At 48.9% G+C, this 21,794-nt stretch overlaps 1 protein-coding gene across 4 annotated transcripts in view; it reads left to right on the top strand.

Moving 5' to 3' along the window:
- The window catches only part of LOC110530621 (arf-GAP with coiled-coil, ANK repeat and PH domain-containing protein 2), a 74,709-nt gene that overhangs the window by 41,239 nt on the left and 11,676 nt on the right, over nt 1–21,794 (top strand). For 2 of the 4 annotated variants that reach the window (XM_036989910.1, XM_036989984.1), the window contains exons 11-24: nt 992–1,003; nt 2,351–2,395; nt 8,636–8,748; nt 9,492–9,543; nt 10,583–10,683; nt 12,121–12,226; nt 12,622–12,830; nt 14,234–14,303; nt 14,569–14,663; nt 17,940–18,142; nt 19,325–19,426; nt 19,765–19,845; nt 20,498–20,733; nt 20,836–20,945. In XM_036989910.1, the coding sequence (XP_036845805.1) occupies nt 992–1,003; nt 2,351–2,395; nt 8,636–8,748; nt 9,492–9,543; nt 10,583–10,683; nt 12,121–12,226; nt 12,622–12,830; nt 14,234–14,303; nt 14,569–14,663; nt 17,940–18,142; nt 19,325–19,426; nt 19,765–19,845; nt 20,498–20,733; nt 20,836–20,945 (1,535 nt within the window). The remainder of the gene's footprint in view (nt 1–991; nt 1,004–2,350; nt 2,396–8,635; nt 8,749–9,491; nt 9,544–10,582; nt 10,684–12,120; nt 12,227–12,621; nt 12,831–14,233; nt 14,304–14,568; nt 14,664–17,939; nt 18,143–19,324; nt 19,427–19,764; nt 19,846–20,497; nt 20,734–20,835; nt 20,946–21,794) is intronic. The other 2 variants (XM_036989951.1, XM_036990027.1) reach the window with 2 other exon arrangements.

The raw sequence follows: 21,794 nt of genomic DNA, 5'->3' as shown, positions 1-21,794 counted from the left end.
AATGGCATCTCACAGGCTACGTCCTAAAATGGCGTTCTGGTAAAAAATGGTGCTCTACATAGTGAATAGGATGCCATTTGGTACACAACGTCAGGGTGATCTCATACAGTCACACAACTTACATTATTCAAGGGGGTCGGAAGCTCCAGAGGGCTCACTTAACAACGGGTATGTTTCACCACCACCGCCACCATCACCATCACAGCCCTCTAATGCCACCGTGTTGGGTGGTAGATGTCATCTAGGCCTAAGTCACCAACTAAATCCCCAGAAAAAGTCCCGTTTAAAATGTGTGCATGGAGGGGTCCCCTGCGAAAGAGACCTTGGTCTCAATGGAACTCCCCGTTTAAAGGTCAAATAAATGAAATTCCTTTTGTATTGGTAGTTAATGTAAGTCCAAGACACTTGGGACAAGTCTAACTGAAACCTGTTTTTGTACATTTGGTGAGTTTTTTTTTTTAAGTGCGTCTGTGTGTTTCTGCCTGGCCTCATGTAGTCTGCGTCTTCAAGGAAATGTCTTTCTCGCTCCCTTTTTTAGTGTGTGTAGGTGTGTGTGTGTGTGTGTGTGTGTGCGCGCACGCGGCACGTGGTGAGCAGCAGCTGGCTCTCCAGCCTAAGCACAATTTCCAGCCAGGACCTCTCTCATAGGTGGCCCGTGCCAACTTCTGCTCGTCCTTGAGCTCATTGCTTCCCAGCGCCCTCACTCTCCAACCCCCCCCTCCCTTTCAGTAGAATGCTATTTTTATATTGTCTCGCTCCCTCCATCTCCCTCTACCTCGGTACTTCATTCCCTCTTTCCCTCTCTCGCTGCCTCTTTCATACACTCCCTCTTTCCCTCTCTCTCTGCCTTTCTCCTAACTCCTTCTTTCCCTCTCTCTCTGCCTTTCTCCTAACTCCTTCTCGTCTTTCCCCTCCCGCTCGTTCTGCCAGTATGTATAAGCAGTTCTAATCTCTCCTCTTTCTTCCTCCTCCACTCTCTACTCTTTCCCAGGCTGCTCTGCAGGTAAGCCTTTTCCCCTGCCCATTTTTGTCTCTGTCCTGTTTCTGTGCTGTCTCCTGTTCTTTCTGCATGTTGACTGACCCTGACAGGGATTTAGTAGACTGCTAGAGCAAAACCGACCCAGTCATTCATGTAGACAGCCTAATGTAGTCACCATGATGTATTATTGACAAATGCCTGACGTGACCGGGTTAATTCCATGCCTGACGTGCTCTGTGTCGTGTGTATCCGTTGAAGTCCATGCATGCCGACTGTGGTAAATGCCAATCATTCATTCACCTTGTGTATTGTTGATACAGCATATTATTTAACTCTCTAGTCATTAAGCCTTGCTGCAAAGGGAATGGAAGAGAGATTTTGTTAGGTTGATAAATCTCAAACAATAAGCTAAATGCTATAGGTGCTATAGCTATTGACATTCACCTTGCCTAGCTAGACTCATGTGCATTTCATTTTCATGAGTGTGTTTTAGTACGTCTTATATCTATCTACCAGTGTGAATTACTAATTGCCAGAGGGCACCATCGTGTCACAAAGAACCTCATTGGACGAAGGGGGCTTGAAGTTTGTTCATGCTGCAGAAAAACATGCGTCTGTTCACAGGCGTACAGTGTGTGAGAGGGAGGAGTCGGCTCCATGGCTCTCAAACAGAAGCTGTATAAATGTTTCATGCCGGAGCTACTCTGCATGGAACTCCATGTTGGTTATTCTAACCCCATAGCACCAGCCAGCATCGACTTACTCACACACACACACACACACACACACACACACACACACACACACACTCTCACATCCCATCAACCTACACACACTCTCACATCCCATCAACCTAAACACACACTCTCTCACATCCCATTGACCTTCGCAAGCCGATGGGGCCTTAGCGGAAGGGGGAGGGGCCAAGCTCAGCCAGTAGCGGTGACAAGTGTTGATGACGGACGCACACAGAGGGAAGGGAGGGAGGTTTTGTTGTGGAGAGGCAGCTAACCTGCGACTGTGACGGGGCTGTCACTAGAGATGCTGCGACGGGACAGGTGAAGGTAGATAACGCTAGCTAACCATCGTCACGGTGACTGGGGCACACACACACACACACTAACCTGTCACAGACATGGAGATGGAGATTTTCAGCAGGTTCCACTATGTGTGGTATCTGGTGAGAGCGCTGGAGGAATAGGGCAAAACGTGTGTTTTTCTTTTCAGCTTGACATGGCTCTGTGCTATGGGCATTCTCTGTATGGTTAACAATCTCCATCTTGTATGTCAGAGAAACAAGTGTCCTCTTTTTATTTTTTTCAGTTTCTGTGTTTCTCAGCCTTTCTTGTTCTTCCGTTGTGAGTCTTTTAGGGGACAGAGGTTGATGGCCACAGCTTTTGCGCGTGGAGGTCCTCTGTACGTAATCGTTCATTTTAATTTGATATTTATCATTGACCCCAACCCCCACCCAACCCCACCTCTCCTGCCTGCACAACCAGAGTGATGACTGATTTGCATTGTCATGCTGTACATTAATGATTTTTTTGCCGAGGCGTGTTTTTTTTCTTCTCATTCTAATGTATGGCTCCAATTGTTTTTTTCCTCCTCACTACAAAGCATTAGCCTGGTCCCAGATTAGTTTTGGCTGCCATTCCAACTCCTTGGTCACTCATTGTCCAGTTGGCAAGGCCGGTTGCTGTCATTACTTAGGTCCCATTTTGAACCATTTACTTCCTCTTCTCCTTGAAGCAATACCTGATTGAACATGTATGGGAAGCTATGTGGTACAACCCTGCCTTCACCTTCCAATCCTGTTAGATTGCTGATTACTTCAAGGTAGGAGAGAAGGATTCAAAAAATATATATATATAACTTTTAAAGCAGGGCGATGGTTTGCCCACACAATCCATTTTTTGCCTTGGTCTTTGATTGGTTGGGGTTTGGATTCTATGTCCCAGTCTGTCTTCAGCCCTTGCTGATTGGCCGCTGTGCAGTATGGCTTTGTGTTTGGGTCTTACGGACAGGCTCCAGTTGTAGTAGTGTCTTCAGAGGGATGGCATGTTTTCACCGCTTCCCAAAATGAACAACTATTTCATTCCTCCAGGGTACATGCTGGGACACAGCCCCTGAATAATACATACAGCCCAAAAAGACTTAAGAGTCTGACTAGGTTACACACTAGTGAGGCTACACTGTACAACAAGGCTACACACTAGTGAGGCTATACTGTACAACCAGACTACACACTATTGAGGCTATATGGTACAACCATGCTACACTGTACAACGAGGCTACACACTAGTGAGGCTATACTGTACAACGAGGCTACACTGTACACCGAGGCTACACTGTACAACGAGGCTACACACTAGTGAGGCTATACTGTACAACCAGGCTACACACTAGTGAGGCTATACTGTACAACCAGGCTACACACTAGTGAGGCTATACTGTACAACCAGGCTACACACTAGTGAGGCTATACTGTACAACCAGGCTACACACTAGTGAGGCTACACTGTACAATCAAATCACATTTTATTTGTCACGTGCCGAATACAACAGGTGTAGTAGACCTTACAGTGAAATGCTTTACAGGAAACAACAAGGCAACACTGTAAAATGAGGCCTTAGTTACTGTAAGTAGACTGTGCACACTAGGGTAAATCATCTCCTCTTCCTCTGGTGTCTTTTTGAGCATTACATTGGGTGAATGATGCGTGTTGCCATAGAGATCCGGCATTTGACTAAATTCCCCCTGATTGGCCCTAAGGCTGGAGCTATGGTAATTACCTGGAATGTGTGAGTCACACCAGAGAGGAAGAAGCGAGGGGGTAACTTTTTTGAAGGCATTGTATTTTCAGTGTTCGATCGGCCCACTTGTATCTGGTCAATATATTGGATCATCTGTGGTCACACACAGTAATTGAAATGTGTTAGTCACATGCGATATCTCAATTGGCCCAAGTGGGCGGGGGGGGGGGGGGGGGGGGGGGGGGGGGGCTGCTGCATCATTTGTGGAGGACGACATGTTTACTGTTGCCTTGTTTGATCATGGTTAGTGATAAACCCAGCTGTCATATGAGACAGGATTTCCTTACCAAACTCTCTCACAAGACTGATTGGAGAGGGTGTGAGGACAGCTCTGTCCTTTTGTCTTATTTAGAGTTGTTATTGTCACGGTGGAGGGCTTAAACATAATTATTTCCCCCCACGATGAAATGGGAGGGGGGGGGGGGGGGGGGGACTACTATGGTCTGGATCTACCTCAGTTCGTATGTCAGTCACATGCAATATCTCACACCACTGACCTGACGATTGACCCGTCCTGCTCACCACTGACCCGTCCTGCTCACCACTGACCCGTCTTGCTCACCACTGGCCTGACGATTGACCCGTCTTGCTCACCACTGATCCGTCTTGCTCACCACATGCCCGAAGATTGACCCGTCCTGCTCACCACTGACCCGTCTTGCTCACCACTGGCCTGACGATTGACCCGTCCTGCTCACCACTGACCCGTCTTGCTCACCACTGGCCTGACGATTGACCCGTCCTGCTCACCACTGACCCGTCTTGCTCACCACTGGCCTGACGATTGACCCGTCCTGCTCACCACTGACCCGTCTTGCTCACCACTGGCCTGACGATTGACCCGTCCTGCTCACCACTGACCCGTCCTGCTCACCACTGACCCGTCCTGCTCACCACTGACCCGTCCTGCTCACCACTGACCCGTCCTGCTCACCACTGACCCGTCTTGCTCACCACTGACCCGTCCTGCTCACCACTGACCCGTCCTGCTCACCACTGACCCGTCCTGCTCACCACTGACCTGACGATTGACCCGTCCTGCTCACCACTGACCCGTCCTGCTCACCACTGACCCGTCTTGCTCACCACTGACCCGTCCTGCTCACCACTGACCCGTCCTGCTCACCACTGACCCGTCCTGCTCACCACTGACCTGACGATTGACCCGTCCTGCTCACCACTGACCTGTCCTGCTCACCACTGACCCGTCTTGCTCACCACTGACCCATCCTGCTCACCACTGACCCGTCCTGCTCACCACTGACCTGACGATTGACCCGTCCTGCTCACCACTGACCCGTCCTGCTCACCACTGACCTGACGATTGACCCGTCTTGCTCACCACTGACCTGACGATTGACCCGTCCTGCTCACCACTGACCCGTCCTGCTCACCACTGACCCGTCCTGCTCACCACTGACCTGACGATTGACCCGTCCTGCTCACCACTGACCTGACGATTGACCCGTCCTGCTCACCACTGACCTGACGATTGACCCGTCCTGCTCACCACTGACCTGACGATTGACCCGTCCTGCTCACCACTGACCTGACGATTGACCCGTCCTGCTCACCACTGACCTGACGATTGACCCGTCCTGCTCACCACTGACCTGACGATTGACCCGTCCTGCTCACCACTGACCTGACGATTGACCCGTCCTGCTCACCACTGACCTGACGATTGACCCGTCCTGCTCACCACTGACCTGACGATTGACCCGTCCTGCTCACCACTGACCTGACGATTGACCCGTCCTGCTCACCACTGACCTGACGATTGACCCGTCCTGCTCACCACTGACCTGACGATTGACCCGTCCTGCTCACCACTGACCTGACGATTGACCCGTCCTGCTCACCACTGACCTGACGATTGACCCGTCCTGCTCACCACTGACCCGTCCTGCTCACCACTGACCTGACGATTGACCCGTCCTGCTATGGAGATCCGGGAGGGAATCTGTTTTTTTATTTTTTATTTAACAATAATGCATTTTAAAACCGTGATGATCTCTAGTGGTAGTAAGAGTTGTGGTGCATTTAGAAGTTCCCCTCTCTTGGATTGAATGGGTTCATTTAGTAGTTACCCTCTCTTGGATTGACACAGTTGGGCATCTTTGTACAGACATTTTCCGTTCCCCCTCCATTTGTCTGCCTGCCATTGCCTACACTCTGTACTGTACCCCCCCATCCAAAAATAACCTCTGTTGTCCTACAGTATAAGTGTGTGTTTCAAACCAGGGGATTGCTAGGCTGAGGTGTTTAGCTCCAGGCCCCTTTGCTCAGGTTACAGTGCAGAGTGCAATCTGGTCGCCCCCCCCCACCACCACCACCACCACCACTACCCCGTTAGCTGTATGTAGAGGCCGAAGGTTTGATGTTGAAGCACAACACAGTGGTCAAACTCCTGTTACACACAGATCAACCAACGGCGTCTTGCAGACAGATGCAGACCTTACCCTGGAGCGATTGGGACGACTATAGGCCAGTGGAACCAAGATCTGACCGTATGGTTTTGTGTTGCCGGGGGCAGATTTGACCGTGCCACTCTAAGGACATGTTGTGTGCTAGTAGTCATTTGGAACTGAGAGGATATACTGCCATCGTTTTACACTTGTTTATGTTTATTATCCTACAATTAAAGTCTTATCTTTCCTACCACAGATAGAATTTGACTTGCCTTGTTAAATAAAAGTTTTTTTTAAAAACAAACAGAAAACAAATGATCTGTTTTTATTAAATCCTATTGTTTGTCTTCAAACTCTTAACAACAAGTTCAGCAGCACTTTGAACAGTGACACCCTCTGACTGCATGGTGTCCAGTGTCCCAGAGGCTTAGGAAAGTGTGGCAGGCTGGAGGGGGAGGGCTATCTCATGACAGTGGTGGCCGGTTGGTTAAGTTCACAGGGGTGTCGGTGGCTCTTTCAGAGAGAAGGCAACTCTGCCCCAGACCACAGGTGTTAAAAGGATTGAGTCAGCTTACTGTCACAGGAAACAAGGACGAGGACCGATGCAACAGAACTAGAATGAGTAGAATGGACGTCCCCATTCAAGTTAATGACGCTATAATGGGTGGATTGGCAGCTGTTTTAAGAGTCTATTTCTATGGTCACTGCTCCGTCCGCTTGGATCTCTCTTGGGCCTTGGATCTCTCTTGGGCCTGGATCGCTCTTGGGTCTTGGATCTCTCTTGGGCCTTGGATCTCTCTTGGGCCTTGGATCTCTCTTGGGCCTGGATCTCTCTTGGGCCTGGATCTCTCTTGGGCCTTGGGATCTCTCTTGGGCCTTGGATCTCTCTTGGGCCTTGGATCTCTCTTGGGCCTTGGATCTCTCTTGGGCCTTGGATCTCTCTTGGGCCTGGATCTCTCTTGGGCCTTGGATCTCTCTTGGGCCTTGGATCTCTCTTGGGCCTTGGATCTCTCTTGGGCCTTGGATCTCTCTTGGGCCTTGGATCTCTCTTGGGCCTTGGATCTCTCTTGGGCCTGGATCTCTCTTGGGCCTGGATCTCTCTTGGGCCTGGATCTCTCTTGGGCCTTGGGATCTCTCTTGGGCCTTGGATCTCTCTTGGGCCTTGGATCTCTCTTGGGCCTTGGATCTCTCTTGGGCCTTGGATCTCTCTTGGGCCTTGGATCTCTCTTGGGCCTTGGATCTCTCTTGGGCCTTGGATCTCTCTTGGGCCTTGGATCTCTCTTGGGCCTTGGATCTCTAGAACATTTCTATTTCAAAGGACCAGGCATGCTCAGTAGGCACTAAATAGGAAAATGTCTAGTTTGTGTGAGACTTCCTCACCCGTTTACGAAAATGCATTCTCCCTGTTTTAATTTTGATCAAACCCAAATATTTAACCAACATCTTTTCAAAGTACCCTGCTCTTCCTCTCCAAACTCCATAGAAATACAATTTAATGTGAGTTGTATAATTAGCCATGACTTTTATAGAAACCCATTGCTTTTGTTTTTGTGTTTGTTACTTACTGAATTTTTTGTAAGGTCAACAGGGTTGTTCATTAATGCCCACCGTAGAAAAACGTTGTGCAACGGAAAACGAAAGCAGGCTTTTCTTATTGGACAAGTTTAGTGGTTTTCTTCCGTTTCATGCCTAGTGAACATGACCCCAAAATGTGTTGCTCAATGGTGCTGAGTCGCTCTTCACCTGGACGCTCAGTGAATCGGGATCAGACTGTTTTGCCCGTCTTACTGACTGAACGTGTCTGTACGCCACAAGCCTGGTTGTGTGCTGTGTATTCTGTGTGAAACCAAGTGCTACCAACACCAAATGTTATTGTCCATTCAAATGTCTATTTTTCTCCCTCCCTTTCTCCCTCTGTGTTCCCCTACCTCTGCTCTCTCTCCCTCTCTGTGTTCTTCTACCTCTGCTCTCTCTCCCTCTCTGTGTTCTCCTACCTCTGCTCTCTCTCCCTCTCTGTGTTCTCCTACCTCTGCTCTCTCTCCCTCTCTGTGTTCTCCTACCTCTGCTCTCTCTCCCTCTCTGTGTTCTCCTACCTCTGCTCTCTCTCCCTCTCTGTGTTCTCCTACCTCTGCTCTCTCTCCCTCTCTGTGTTCTCCTACCTCTGCTCTCTCTCCCTCTCTGTGTTCTCCTACCTCTGCTCTCTCACCCTATCTGTGTTCTCCTACCTCTGCTCTCTCTCCCTCTCTGTGTTCTTCTACCTCTGCTCTCTCTCCCTCTGTGTTCTCCTACCTCTGCTCTCTCTCCCTCTGTGTTCTTCTACCTCTACTCTCTCTCCTTCTGTGTTCTCCTACCTCTGCTCTCTCCCTCTCTGTGTTCTACTACCTCTGCTCTCCCCCTCTCTGTGTTCTACTACCTCTGCTCTCTTTTTCAGGACTTCTCGAATGACGACACCAAGCTGGAGTACAATGTGGACGCAGACAATGGCATTGCGATGGAGGGCTACCTGTTTAAGAGGGCCAGCAACGCCTTCAAAACATGGAACAGGTTAGCTAGAGGACATGATGCAAATCTCTCTCCTTCTCCCCCTGTTCCCACTTCTCTCTCCTTCTCCCCCGCCTCCCCTTCTCTCTCCTTCTCCCCCGCCTCCCCCTTCTCTCTCTCTCTCCCCCTCTTCCCCCTTCTCTCTCTCTATCTCCAGCTGTGCCCTGTAATGACTTCACCGTTGTGCTAAACACCATGTTCAGTAGGTAGAACATTCCTGGTAGCAGTAATCTTTCTGTGTCCTCTAACCTTACGGTGGTTTTTGTTACTAGCTGGGTGGGGAGGTGATAAGTCACTGTTTAGTATTCATTCATCCAGGGCAGTCAGTCAGGAGGGAAGAATGGTGGGAGGGAGGTAGTGACGTGGTCATCTGACACCCGGGAGAGCGCAGCCTGAATGGCGTAGCGCTCCGTGAGCTGCATGGAGCTAGCAAGGAGATCTCCAAGCCTTTTATTGTCCTGTAGCCTCCAAACACATTCCCTGTGCTGCGAGATGGTCTCCATGCTGTTTGAAAAATGCAATATTATAGTGCCGGGAAGCTTTTTTCCAGACCTTCTGTCAAACCGTGACAAACGGTATAGTTTCCTACCAGCTCTTCCAGAATAGGATTTAATCACCATAATATCAGATAATTATTTTGTCAATTTATTTGTCCTTCATTAAATCTCTATCAATTTTAATTGACTATTAAATACTTCATATTGTCTCACCTGTTGACCGTGATGTGAATGCTCCTCTCCTTTCAGGCGCTGGTTCTCCATTCAAAACAATCAGCTAGTTTACCAGAAGAAGTTCAAGGTAAATCGGATTATTCCATTCGTATCCCAAATTGGTTCCCTGTATAGTGCACTACTTTTGACCAGAGCCCTATGGGTAGTGCCCTGTATAGGGACAAAGGGTCCCATTTGGGATGCGGCCAACATCGAATATACACTTCCAGCCCAAATTCCCCCTGCATTTGTAATACAACGAGGCAGCGTTGAATGTGGAGCACAGTTAACACAAAACAGATGAGTTTGTGGAATAGGGAGGAAAAACAATTAACTTTGCTGCAGGTAACCAGGTTACAATATGGAATTAAATTAACACCTGTGTTGTGTATACCTCTGAAGAAATTACATTTGCGTGCGTGTCTGTGTGTGGTCTCTTGAGGCTGCGCCGTACAATTGTGTGTGTGTGTGTACATTGCATTGTGTGTGTGTATATGAGTGTGTACATTGCATTGTGTGTGTGTGTGTGTGTGTGTACATTGCAGTGTGTGTGTGTGTGTATATGAGTGTGTACATTGCATTGTGTGTGTGTGTGTGTATATATGAGTGTGTACATTGCATTGTGTGTGTGTTACAGAGGCTGTGTGTACATTGCATTGTGTGTGTGTGTGTGTGTGTGTGTATATATATGAGTGTGTACATTGCATTGTGTGTGTGTGTGTGTATATATATGAGTGTGTACATTGCATTGTGTGTGTGTTACAGAGGCTGTGTGTACATTGCATTGTGTGTGTGTGTGTGTGTGTGTGTATATATATGAGTGTGTACATTGCATTGTGTGTGTGTGTGTGTATATATATGAGTGTGTACATTGCATTGTGTGTGTGTTACGGAGGCTGTGTGTACATTGCATTGTGTGTGTGTGTGTGTGTGTGTGTGTATATATATGAGTGTGTACATTGCATTGTGTGTGTGTTACGGAGGCTGTGTGTACATTGCATTGTGTGTGTGTGTGTGTGTGTGTGTGTGTATATATGAGTGTGTACATTGCATTGTGTGTGTGTTACGGAGGCTGTGTGTACATTGCATTGTGTGTGTGTTACGGAGGCTGTGTTCTCCTTTCCCAGGATAATCCCACGGTGGTGGTGGAGGACTTGCGGCTATGTACAGTCAAACACTGTGAGGATATCGAACGTCGTTTCTGCTTTGAAGTGGTGTCCCCCACCAAGTAAATACACACACACACATCCACACACACACACACACACACACACACACACACACACACACACACACACATACTTTTGTATATATGTTCATTATAGTGTATGTGGACACGCCTTCAAATTAGTGGATTCGGCTATTTCAGCCACACCCCTTGCTGACAGGTTTATACAATTGAGCTCACCGCCATGCAATCTCCATAGACAAACAATGGCCCATACTGTAGAGCTTAGTGACTTTCAACGTGGCACCGTCATAGGATGCCACCTTTCCAACAAGTCAGTTTGTCAAATTTCTGCACTACTAGAGCTTTCCCGGTCACCTGTAAGTGCTGTTATTGTTAAGTGGAAATGTCTAGGAGCAACAACGGCTCAGCCGCGAAGTGGTAGGCCACACGAGCTCACAGAATGGGATCGCTGAAGAACGTAGCGCATAAAAATTCTGTCCTCGGTTGCAACATTCACTGCCTAGTTCCAAACTGCATCTGGAAGCAACGTCAGCACAAGAACTGCTAGAACTGTTTGTCGGGAGGGGTTTCCGTGGCAGAGCAGCCACACACAAGACTATGATCACCGTGTGCAATGCCAAGCGTCGGCTGAAGTGGTGTAAAGCTCGCCGCCATTGGACTGTGGAGCACTAAGAACGTGTTTTCTGGAGTGTTGAATCACGCTTCACCATCTGGCAGTCCAACGGACAAATCTGGGTTTGGTGGATGCCACGAGAACGTAACCTGCCCGAATGCATAGTGCAAACTGTAAAGTTTGGTAGAGGAGGAATAATGGTCTGGGGCTGTTTTTCATGGTTGGGGCTAGGCCCCTTAGTTCCAGTGAAGGGAAATCTTAATGCTACAATGATATTCTAGACTATTCTGTGCTTGCACCAGTTTGGGAAAGGCCCTTTTATGTTACAACATGACAATGCCACCATTACAAAGCGAGGTCCATACAGAAATGGTTTGTCGAGGTCGGTGTGGAAGAACTTCACTGGCCTGCACAGAACCCTGACCTCAACCCCATCGAACACCTTTGTGATGAATTGGAATGCCGACTGCGAGCCAGGCCTAATCACCCAACATCAGTGCCCGACCTCACTAATGCTCTTGTGGCTGAACGCTGCACGGACTTGCTTCCAATGTTCCAACGTCTAGTGGAAAGCCTTCCCAGAAGATTGGAGGCTGTTATGGCAGCAAGGGGGGAACCAACTCCATATTAATGCCCCTGAATTTGGAATGAGATGTTTGACGAGCAGGTATCCACATACTTTTGGTCATGTAGTGTATATACACTTACAGATACAAGTGCACACAGAGTACCTAGACACCCCAATATTGTCACACCACACACAGTCTGGTGCTGCTCAGTAACAAATTGAAATCTAGTGTGTAGAGGTCTATCAGGCCAGGAAGGGGGAGGCTGACGTCCTGGTGTCCCTCCCCCTTCAGGAGTTGTATTATGCAGGCTGACTCTGAGAAGCTGAGGCAGGCTTGGATCAAAGCTGTCCAGAACAGCATCGCCACTGCCTTCCGGGAGCAGGGAGAGGACGCTGAGGTGAGTCACCACGCGCTGCCAGAACTAATGACCTCATGACATTTCTCCATGTTATTTATTTGCCATTTGTTTTCGTTTAGTACATGTCAGGATGTACGTCTGAACAAAAGTAAAGGATTTCCCTCGTGTGTGTGTGTGTGTGTGTGTGTGTGTGTGTGTGTGTGTGTGTGTGTGTGTGTGTGTGTGTGTGTGTGTGTGTGTGTGTGTGTGTGTGTGTGTGTGTGTGTGTGTGTGTGTGTGTGTGTGTGTGTGTGTGTGTGTGTGTGTGTGTGTGTGTGTGTGTGTGTGTGTGTGTGTGTGTGTGTGTGTGTGTGTGTGTGTCTGACAATAGACAATGAAGTAGCGGTCTTCTAGTGTTATATGTTGTGTATAACGGCGTGTTCATGACCCTCCAGAAGCTGGACCGGAAGTCTTCCACGTCCACTGGCAGCCTGGACTCAGGCGGCGAGCCCAAAGAGAGGTCACTGAAAGGGGAGAGCGCCCTCCAGAGGGTCATGGTCATTGGGGGCAACGCCTGCTGCTGTGACTGTGGTCAACCTGACCCACGCTGGGCCAGCATCAACCTGGGCATCACCCTCTGTATCCAGTGCTCTGGGATACACAGGTAAACTACCAGTACTTCTGTATGTAGTAATACACTGAACAAAAATATAAACGCAACATGTAAAGTGTTGGTCCCGTGTTTCATGAGCTGCAATAAAAAAAAAATCCCAGAAATGTTCCGTACGCACAAGAAGCTTATTTCTCTAAAACGTTGTGCACAAATATGTTTACATCCCTGTTAGTGAGCCAATAAAAGGCTTTCACCTGTGGGATTGTCTGGGGGGGGGGGGGGGGGGGGGGGGGGGGGGGGGGGGGGGGGGGGGCTGGCTGAGGAGTATTTCTGTCTGTCATAAAGCCCTTTTGTGGGGGGGGGTGAACTTAACCTGATTGGTTGCGCCCCTGCCCAGTCATGTGAAATCCATCGATAAGGGCCTAATGAATTTATTTAAATGGACTGATTTCCTTTTTATTTGAACTGTAGCTCAGTAAAATCTTTGAAATTGTTGCATATTGCAATATTTTAATTGCATATATTTTTGTTCACTGTATATATGTGTCACCCAATGCTCCCAGGATACACAGTACATTCCTATCACTGCAGATACTACACATCACGGTACTACGAACTTCATATGTATTCGTAGGCGTCATGCACATAGGAGGCACCGGAGGAAGTGTTTTGATTTTTATTGATTTTTTTTATTTGATTTATTATACTAGCCAGTTAGCAATGTTATGAAGATAGTTTTAGCTAGCCCAGACAGGTTCCCAACCTCATAACTAGGCTGTCAATCAAGTTAGAGTCGCTAGCTTGTCTAACTATCTTAGCAGACATGTCTGCTGGCATGATTGGTAAAAAAAAAAGCAAGCAATAACTAAATGTACCGAATAAGACTTGTATTCCTTTCAATCGTTTACCCAGATGTTAGTAGAGAAGCCTACTCAGTTCCTCTTCAATAAGAACCAGCAGTTCTGAGGATACAGACCGCTCGAAGTGTGCTTAGATATATATGTATTTTTTTTACATTTAATTAAGCATAATGGTGGTTACTCTAGATTTCAGGAAAAAGCTGTTTCAACTTTCAAATTCTCCAACGTACGGACGGACGGTGGACCGCATTTTAGACTGTAGAATGGTGCTGTACGACCCCATACCGAACTGTAGACTGGTGCTGTACGACCACATACCGAACTGTAGACTGGTGCTGTACAACAGTAGAAAGGTTCACATTTTTTTTTTACTAGATGGGGAATAAAACAATCAAAAGCTCAGTAAATCTGTCCCCATGTGCATTTTAGACTGTAGACTTACTCTTACTAGCTGCATACTCCCACCTTGTGGCCACAGTACAAACTACACCCTCAATTGAACAGCGTGTTCCTGTGATGAAGCTGTGTGGACTCAGTTATTTTTAGACAGTCTCTTTGATGCATGAGTTAATAACAGACTCTCACCATCTGCAGGAGTCTGGGGGTCCATTTCTCCAAAGTGCGCTCGCTCACCCTGGACTCATGGGAACCGGAACTACTCAAGGTGAGAAAAGAAAGGGGGGAGGGTGAGAGATGGAGGGGCACAAAGAGAGAGGCAGGAGATTTTCACAATCACATACTCCCTCTCTTGGATTCGCTAGTGACAGATCAATGCTAAAATGTAATGGTTACATATTACTGTCTTTTACATGTCATGAATTTGCATGAATGACATGCTGTCCTCGGAATGTGCTGGTTAATTTTGTCATAGTAACATAATTGTGTGTGTGTGTGTGTGTGTGTGTGTGTGTGTGGTGTGTTGAACACAGCTGATGTGTGAGCTGGGTAACGGGGTCATCAACCAGATCTACGAGGCTGGGAGAGAGGAGCTGGGAGCCATGAAGCCAAAGCCGACAGACCCCAGGTACTACCGCCGTGTTGTTCTATAGCTACCATTCATTGCAAGATGGCGCCGACAGAGATGCTCGCCTCGCTTCGAGTCCTTAGGATTATTTCTGTATTATTTCTTACATTGCTAGCCCAGAAAATCTTATGTATTATTACATACAGCCGGAAAGAAGTATTGGATATAAGTGCGACGTCAATTTACCAACAACCACCAGGAATACGACTTTCCCGAAGCGGATCCTTTGTTCGGACCACCACCCAGGACAGTGGATCTAATCCCAGAAGCTGACCCAAAACAACGTCGCCGCAGAAGAGGCAGACGGAGCGGCCTCCTGGTCAGGCTCCGCAGGCGGGCACATCGCCCACCGCTTCCGAGTATACTGCTCGCCAATGTCCAGTCTCTTGACAACAAGTTAGACTAAATTAGAGCAAGGGTTGTCTTCCAGAGAGACATCAGAGCTTGTAACTCTCTCGGGATACGTTGTCGGTTCAGCCACCGGACTTTTTCATGTGTCATGCCGACCGAGATACACCCCCGCCCTTCTTCCCAGAGAGGTGTTTATGCTTCATGATTAATGACTCATGGTGTAAACATACAGGAACTCAAGTCCTTCTGCTCACCCGACCTAGAATTCCTTACAATCAAATGCCGGCCATATTATCTCCCAAGAGAATTCTAGTCAGTTATCTTCACAGCTGTGTATATACCCCCTCAAGTAGACACCACGATGGCCCTCAAGGAACTTCACTGGAAACCATATATCCTGAGGCTGCATTTATTGTAGCCGGGGATTTTAACAATGAAAATTTGAGAACAAAGTTACCTAAATTCTATCAGCATATTGATTGCAGCACTAGCGTGGGCAATACACTCGATCACTGCTACTCTAACTTCCTCGATGCATACAAGGCCCCATTTCAAGATTGTTTTGATCACGCTGACTGGGAAATGTGCCGGGCAGCCTCAGAGAAAGTCTATCTATACGCTGACTCTGTGAGTGAGTTTATAAGGAAAGGCATTGGAGATGTTGCACCCACTTGTGACTATTAAAACCTACCATAACCAGAAACCGTGGATGGGTGGCGGCATTCGCGCAAAACTGAAAGAACGAACCACCACATTTAATCATGGAAAGAGGACTGGGAATACGGCCGAATATAAACAATGTAGTTATTCCCTCCGCAAGGCAATAAAACAAACAAAATGTCGGTATAGGGACAAAGTGGAGTCGGAGTTCAACGGCTCAGACACGAGACGTATGTGGCAGGGTCTACAGGAAATCACGGACTACAAAAAGAAAACATGCCACATAACCGACACCGTCTCGCTCCCAGACAAACTAAAGGATAATACAGTACCACAGTTGCGGCCCATTAAAAAAAGACTGCGCCCCCTTCTTCTCCATGGTTGACCTGAGTAAGACGTGTAAACCCTAGCAAGGTTGCAGCCCCATCCTCAGCATGCGCAGACCAGCTTTCTGGTGTGTTTATGGACATATTCAATCGCTCCTTATCCCAGTCTGCTGTCCCCACATGCTTCAAAATGGCCAACATTGTTCCTTTACCCAAGAAGGCAAAGATAACTGAACTAAATGACTACCGCCCCATAGCACTCACTTCTGTCATCATGATGTGCTTTGAGAGACTAGTCAAGGATCATATCACCTCCACTTTACCTGCCACCCTAGACCCACTCCAATTTTCATACCGACCTAACAGGTCCACAGACGATGCAATCACACTGCCCTATCCCATCTGGACAAGAGGAATACCTATGTAAGAATGCTGTTCATTGACTACAGCTCAGCATTCAACACCATATTACCCTCCAAGCTCATCATTAAGCTGTAGGCCCTAGGTCTCAACCCCGCCCTGTGCAATTGGGTCCTGGACTTTCTGACTTGCTGCCCCCAGGTGGTGAAGGTAGGAAACAACAGCTCTACTTCGCCTACCCTCAACACTGGGGCCCCACAAGGGTGTGTGCTCAGCCCCCTCCTGTACTCCCTGTTCACCCATGACTGCGTGGCCATGCACGCCTCCAACTCAATCATCAAGTTTGCAAACGACACAACAGTAGTAGGCCTGATTACCAACAATGATGAGACAGCCTAAAGGGAGGAGGTGAGGGCTCTCTGAGTGAGGTGTCAGGAAAACAACCTCTCGCTCAACGTCAACAAAACAAAGGAGATGATTGTGGACTTCAGGGAACAGCAGAGGGAGCACCCCCCCTATCCACATTGAAGGGACAGCAGTGGAGTCCTTGGCGTACACTTCACAGACAAACTGAAATGGTCCACACAGACAGTTTGGTGAAGGTGCAACAGCGCCTCTTCAACCTCAGGAGGCTCACCTAAAACCCTGACAAACTTTTACAGATGCACAATCGAGAGTATCCTGTCAGGCTGTATCACTGCCTGGTACGGCAACTGCATCGCCCTCAACCACAAGGCTCTCCAGAGGGTAGTGCGGTCTGCACAAAGCATCACTGGGGTCAAACTACCTGCCCTCCAGGACACCTACAGCACCCGATGCCACAGGAAGACCAATAAGATCAAGGACAACAACCACCTGAGCCACTGCCTGTTCACCTCGCTACCATCCAGAAGGCGAGGTCAGTACAGGTGCATCAATGCTGGGACCGAGAGACTGAAAAACAACTTCTATCTCAAGGCCATCAGACTACTAAACAGCCATCACTAACTCAGAGAGGCTGCTGCCTACATACTGACTCAAATCACTGGCCACTTTAATAAATGGATCACCAGTCACTTTAAATAATTCCACTATAATAATGTTAACATTTTTTCCATTACTCATATGTATATACTGTACCTCATACCAGCTATTGCTTGCCTATGCCGCTCGGCCATCGCTCATCTGTACCTACTCTCATTCACCCCTTTTTAGATTTGTGTGTATTAGGTAGTTGTTGGGGAACTGTTAGATTACTTGTTATATACTACTGCGCTGTCGGAACTAGAAGCACAAGCATTTCACTACACTCACATTTAACATCTGCTAACCATGTGTATGTGACCAATAAAATGTGATTTGATTTTAGCCACCACCATGTTTTATAGCTTTTAATTTTGTTTTCTATGAAGCAAATAAAGGGTAGTCCCATACAAGTCGGAGGTGTCGTACTACAGCATTGCACAAAGATTGCCATCTTTGCGTGGGTTGCCAGATTGGTTTAATTTGTTGATTTAGATAAAAATGTTGCTTGCTATCTTTGCCTGATTTGTTCAGGTTGTTGAATTCAGTCTTCCTCTCTCTCGGTGTCTTTCCCCAGGCAGGAGATCGAAGCCTACATCAGGGCCAAGTACGTGGACCGGCGTTTCGTGCAGCGCCCGTCCAATGAAGAGTTACGCGCCAAGGTGGTGTCCCTGGCCAAACGGGAGAAGAAGCTGAGCGGCAGCACGGAGCACCTGCCCCCCCGGCCGCCCCCGCCCACGCCCAAACTCCGGCCCTCCTCCAACGCCTCAGGTCAGTCAGGTAGGTGTCAACCCGTCCCAGGTCCGGTCTCTTAAAGGTGCACTCTGGAGCTCTTCCTCCTCGGTGGTGGTAGTATTGCGAATTCATGTATTCTGTGTACGCTAACTGTACATAAACACATAAACATGGCTCTAACCATGCAAATTCACCAAAAATGCCCATCGATAGCGCCTGTTCCGTTTAGATTTTACACTTGGAAAGACTTCCTCCCACTCAGTCCTTTAAAACGATCAAGCCGTAGGGCCTGTTACTGTTGACCCAGGAATACAGTACAAGCTACAGAGTGTGCCTTTTTTAAAGGATCAGCAACAGAATTGCGCTAATAGAACGATGTCATGCTCAGGACACACAACGGAAGGCACCCTCCCATCTTCTCTCTCGCGTTCTCTCTTTTCGTTGTAGTCTAACTGCCTGTGCTTCTATCCTCCTCTCCTCTCAATCCCCCTCTTCTCCACCCTCCTCCTCTTCTCCACCCTCCTCCTCCTTCTCCACCCTCCTCCTCCTTCTCCACCCTCCTCCTCCTTCTCCACCCTCCTCCTCCTTCTCCACCCTCCTCCTCCTTCTCCACCCTCCTCCTCCTCCTCCTTCTCCACCCTCCTCCTCCTTCTCCACCCTCCTCCTCCTTCTCCCTCCTCCTCCTTCTCCCTCCTCCTCTTCTCCACCCTCCTCCTCCTTCTCCACCCTCCTCCTCCTTCTCCACCCTCCTCCTCCTTCTCCACCCTCCTCCTCCTTCTCCACCCTCCTCCTCTTCTCCACCCTCCTTCTCCACCCTCCTCCTCCTTCTCCACCCTCCTCCTCTTCTCCACCCTCCTTCTCCACCCTCCTTCTCCACCCTCCTCCTCCTTCTCCACCCTCCTCCTCTTCTCCACCCTCCCCCTCTTCTCCACCCTCCCCCTCTTCTCCACCACTCCCCCTCTTCTCCACCACTCCTCCTCTTCTCCACCACTCCTCCTCTTCTCCACCACTCCTCCTCCTTCTCCACCCTCCTCCTCCTTCTCCACCCTCCTCCTCCTTCTCCACCCTCCTCCTCCTTCTCCACCACTCCTCCTCTTCTCCACCCTCCTCCGGCTGCTCTGTGCTTCTGGACTAACCCCTTTCCCCTTTGCTGCTTGTTATTTCTATCTTCCTACCCCTCCACCTTGTGCCCTTTTCTCTCTGACCTCATCCACTGCCCTTGCCTAGCTGCTGCCAAAGGCTTGAAGGCGCGCCGCGACTCTCTCTTCTGTCCAGACGAGCTTGACTCGCTCTTCTCCTACTTTGACACCTCTGCCAAGCTCAGGAGCAGTAAGTATAGCTCTGTGTTTCACCCTCCTTCCCTCCTTCCTTACATCCTTCCCTCCAGCCATCCATCTGTACTCACTGCTCTGGCTGTAGACTAATTCCCATTCCACGTTCCCTCGTCTTATTCCCTTGATGAGCCGTGCCGTCACGTTGAGTGTGTCGTTGTGGTCAGTGTCTGAGTTTCTGAGTCTCATTTGTCTTATTGTGGCTGTGGGGGTCAGCTGGGAAATTCTCACTGGCTGTGGTGACCAAAATGCACTGCGTTCTCTAACCACTTGGTTAAAGTTGGTGAATGTGTGTGTGTGCTGGTGTGTAGTGATTGACTGCTTGATCCCTTGCAGTAAGAAGTGCAGACAGTGGCATCCAGAACAGTGCAGAAGGAAGTAGGGAGATGCTGGCCACCAACAGCCTGGCTGAAGCAGGTGATGCTCTCTCTCTCACACACACACACACACACACACACACACACACACACACACACACACACACACACACACACACACGCCCGATGAGTCTCACTCGTATCCAGCTTATATTCAAACAGCTGTTCAATAACCCCACACACGAGCGCACACTGAAATGGTCCCACACACGGACGCACACTGAAATGGTCCCACACACGGACGCTCACTGAAATGGTCCCACACACGGACGCACACTGAAATGGTCCCACACACGGACGCCCACTGAAATGGTCCCACACACGGACGCCCACTGAAATGACCCCACACACGAGCGCACACTGAAATGACCCCACACACGAGCGCACACTGAAATGGCCCCACACACGGACGCCCACTGAAATGGCCCCACACACGGACGCCCACTGAAATGGCCCCACACACGGACGCCCACTGAAATGACCCCACACACGGACACCCACTGAAATGACCCCACACACGGACGCCCACTGAAATGACCCCACACACGAGCGCACACTGAAATGACCCCACACACGAGCGCACACTGAAATGACCCCACACACGAGCGCACACTGAAATGGTCCCACACACGAGCGCACACTGAAATGACCCCACACCTCTTAACTCCCTCTCCACCCTTCCCTCCACTCAGAAGCTGCCGAGGCGCCCCCCATGGCCATGCCTGCCACCCTGCCCCCTCCATCGCCCTGTAAGGAGCTGGTGGTGTTCTCGGAGCCCAAGGAGTACTCCTCGGGGCTGCAGCTGTACTGGGCCTCGTGTGCCCGCAGCCTGCCCGACATGGCCGAGGCCCTGGCCCACGGAGCGGAGGTCAACTGGGTCAACACCGACGACGACAAGAGGACCCCGCTCATCATGGCTGTGCAGGGGGTGAGGATACTTGAGTGTTGTGGACAGGTGTGGGGGTGGATCTGACCCTGTGTGTGTGCACTCATGCACGATAAATGTACTGGTACTTTTCTATTCTTCCAGGGCTCGTTGGTGACCTGTGAGTTCCTGCTCCAGAACGCAGGAAACGTGAACCAGCAGGACGCCCTGGGTCGAGGACCCCTCCACCACGCCACCATCCTGGGACACACCGGGTCCGTTCCCACCCCTTACCACCTATCACATCATCCAATCTGTCTGTTAGCAGAACGTTAAAGACCCCATGACCACGACTGCTCTCATAGAGAAGATATTAGAGAATACATTTATTTATTTAACTAGGCAAGTCAGTTAAGAGGGACGTCAGGTGGCCTAGTGGTTAGAGCATTGGACTTGTAACCGAAAGGTTGCAAGATCGAATCCCCGAGCTGACAAGGTACAAATCTGTAGTTCTGCACCTGAACAAGGCAGTTAAAAAATAAGAATTTGTTCTTAACTGATTTGCCTAGTTAAATAAAGGTCAAATTAAAAAATTTCAATGATGGCCTACAGGGGAACTGCCATATTTGTACCTTGTCAGCTCAGGTATTCAACCCAGCAACCTTTACTGGTCCAACTCTCTAACCACTAGTCTACCTGCCGGTCTGTTATTTCTAGATCTCACTTGGCAGACTGTTCCTTTTGTTCATGTGTTCTGGTTTAGATTAAAGCCTCGGCTAAGCCTTATTGTATGTTATATTTGATTGTAATAGACGAGGGTTGAGGTTAATTTGGGGGGGTTGAGGTTAATTTGGGGGGGTTGAGGTTAATTTGGGGGGGTTGAGGTTAATTTGGGGGGGGTTGAGGTTAATTTGGGGGGGTTGAGGTTAATTTGGGGGGGGTTGAGGTTAATTTGGGGGGGTTGAGGTTAATTTGGGGGGGTTGAGGTTAATTTGGGGGGGTTGAGGTTAATTTGGGGGGGTTGAGGTTATTTAGTGGGGGTTGAGGTTAATTTGGGAGGGTTGAGGTTAATTTGGGGGGGTTGAGGTTAATTTGGGGGGGTTGAGGTTAATTTGGGGGGGTTG

This window comes from Oncorhynchus mykiss, chromosome 1, assembly GCF_013265735.2.
Source record: "Oncorhynchus mykiss isolate Arlee chromosome 1, USDA_OmykA_1.1, whole genome shotgun sequence".
Taxonomy (NCBI): Eukaryota; Metazoa; Chordata; class Actinopteri; order Salmoniformes; family Salmonidae; genus Oncorhynchus; species Oncorhynchus mykiss.
Note: the sequence above shows the minus strand (reverse complement) of the source record. Positions and strands in the feature narration are given on the sequence as shown.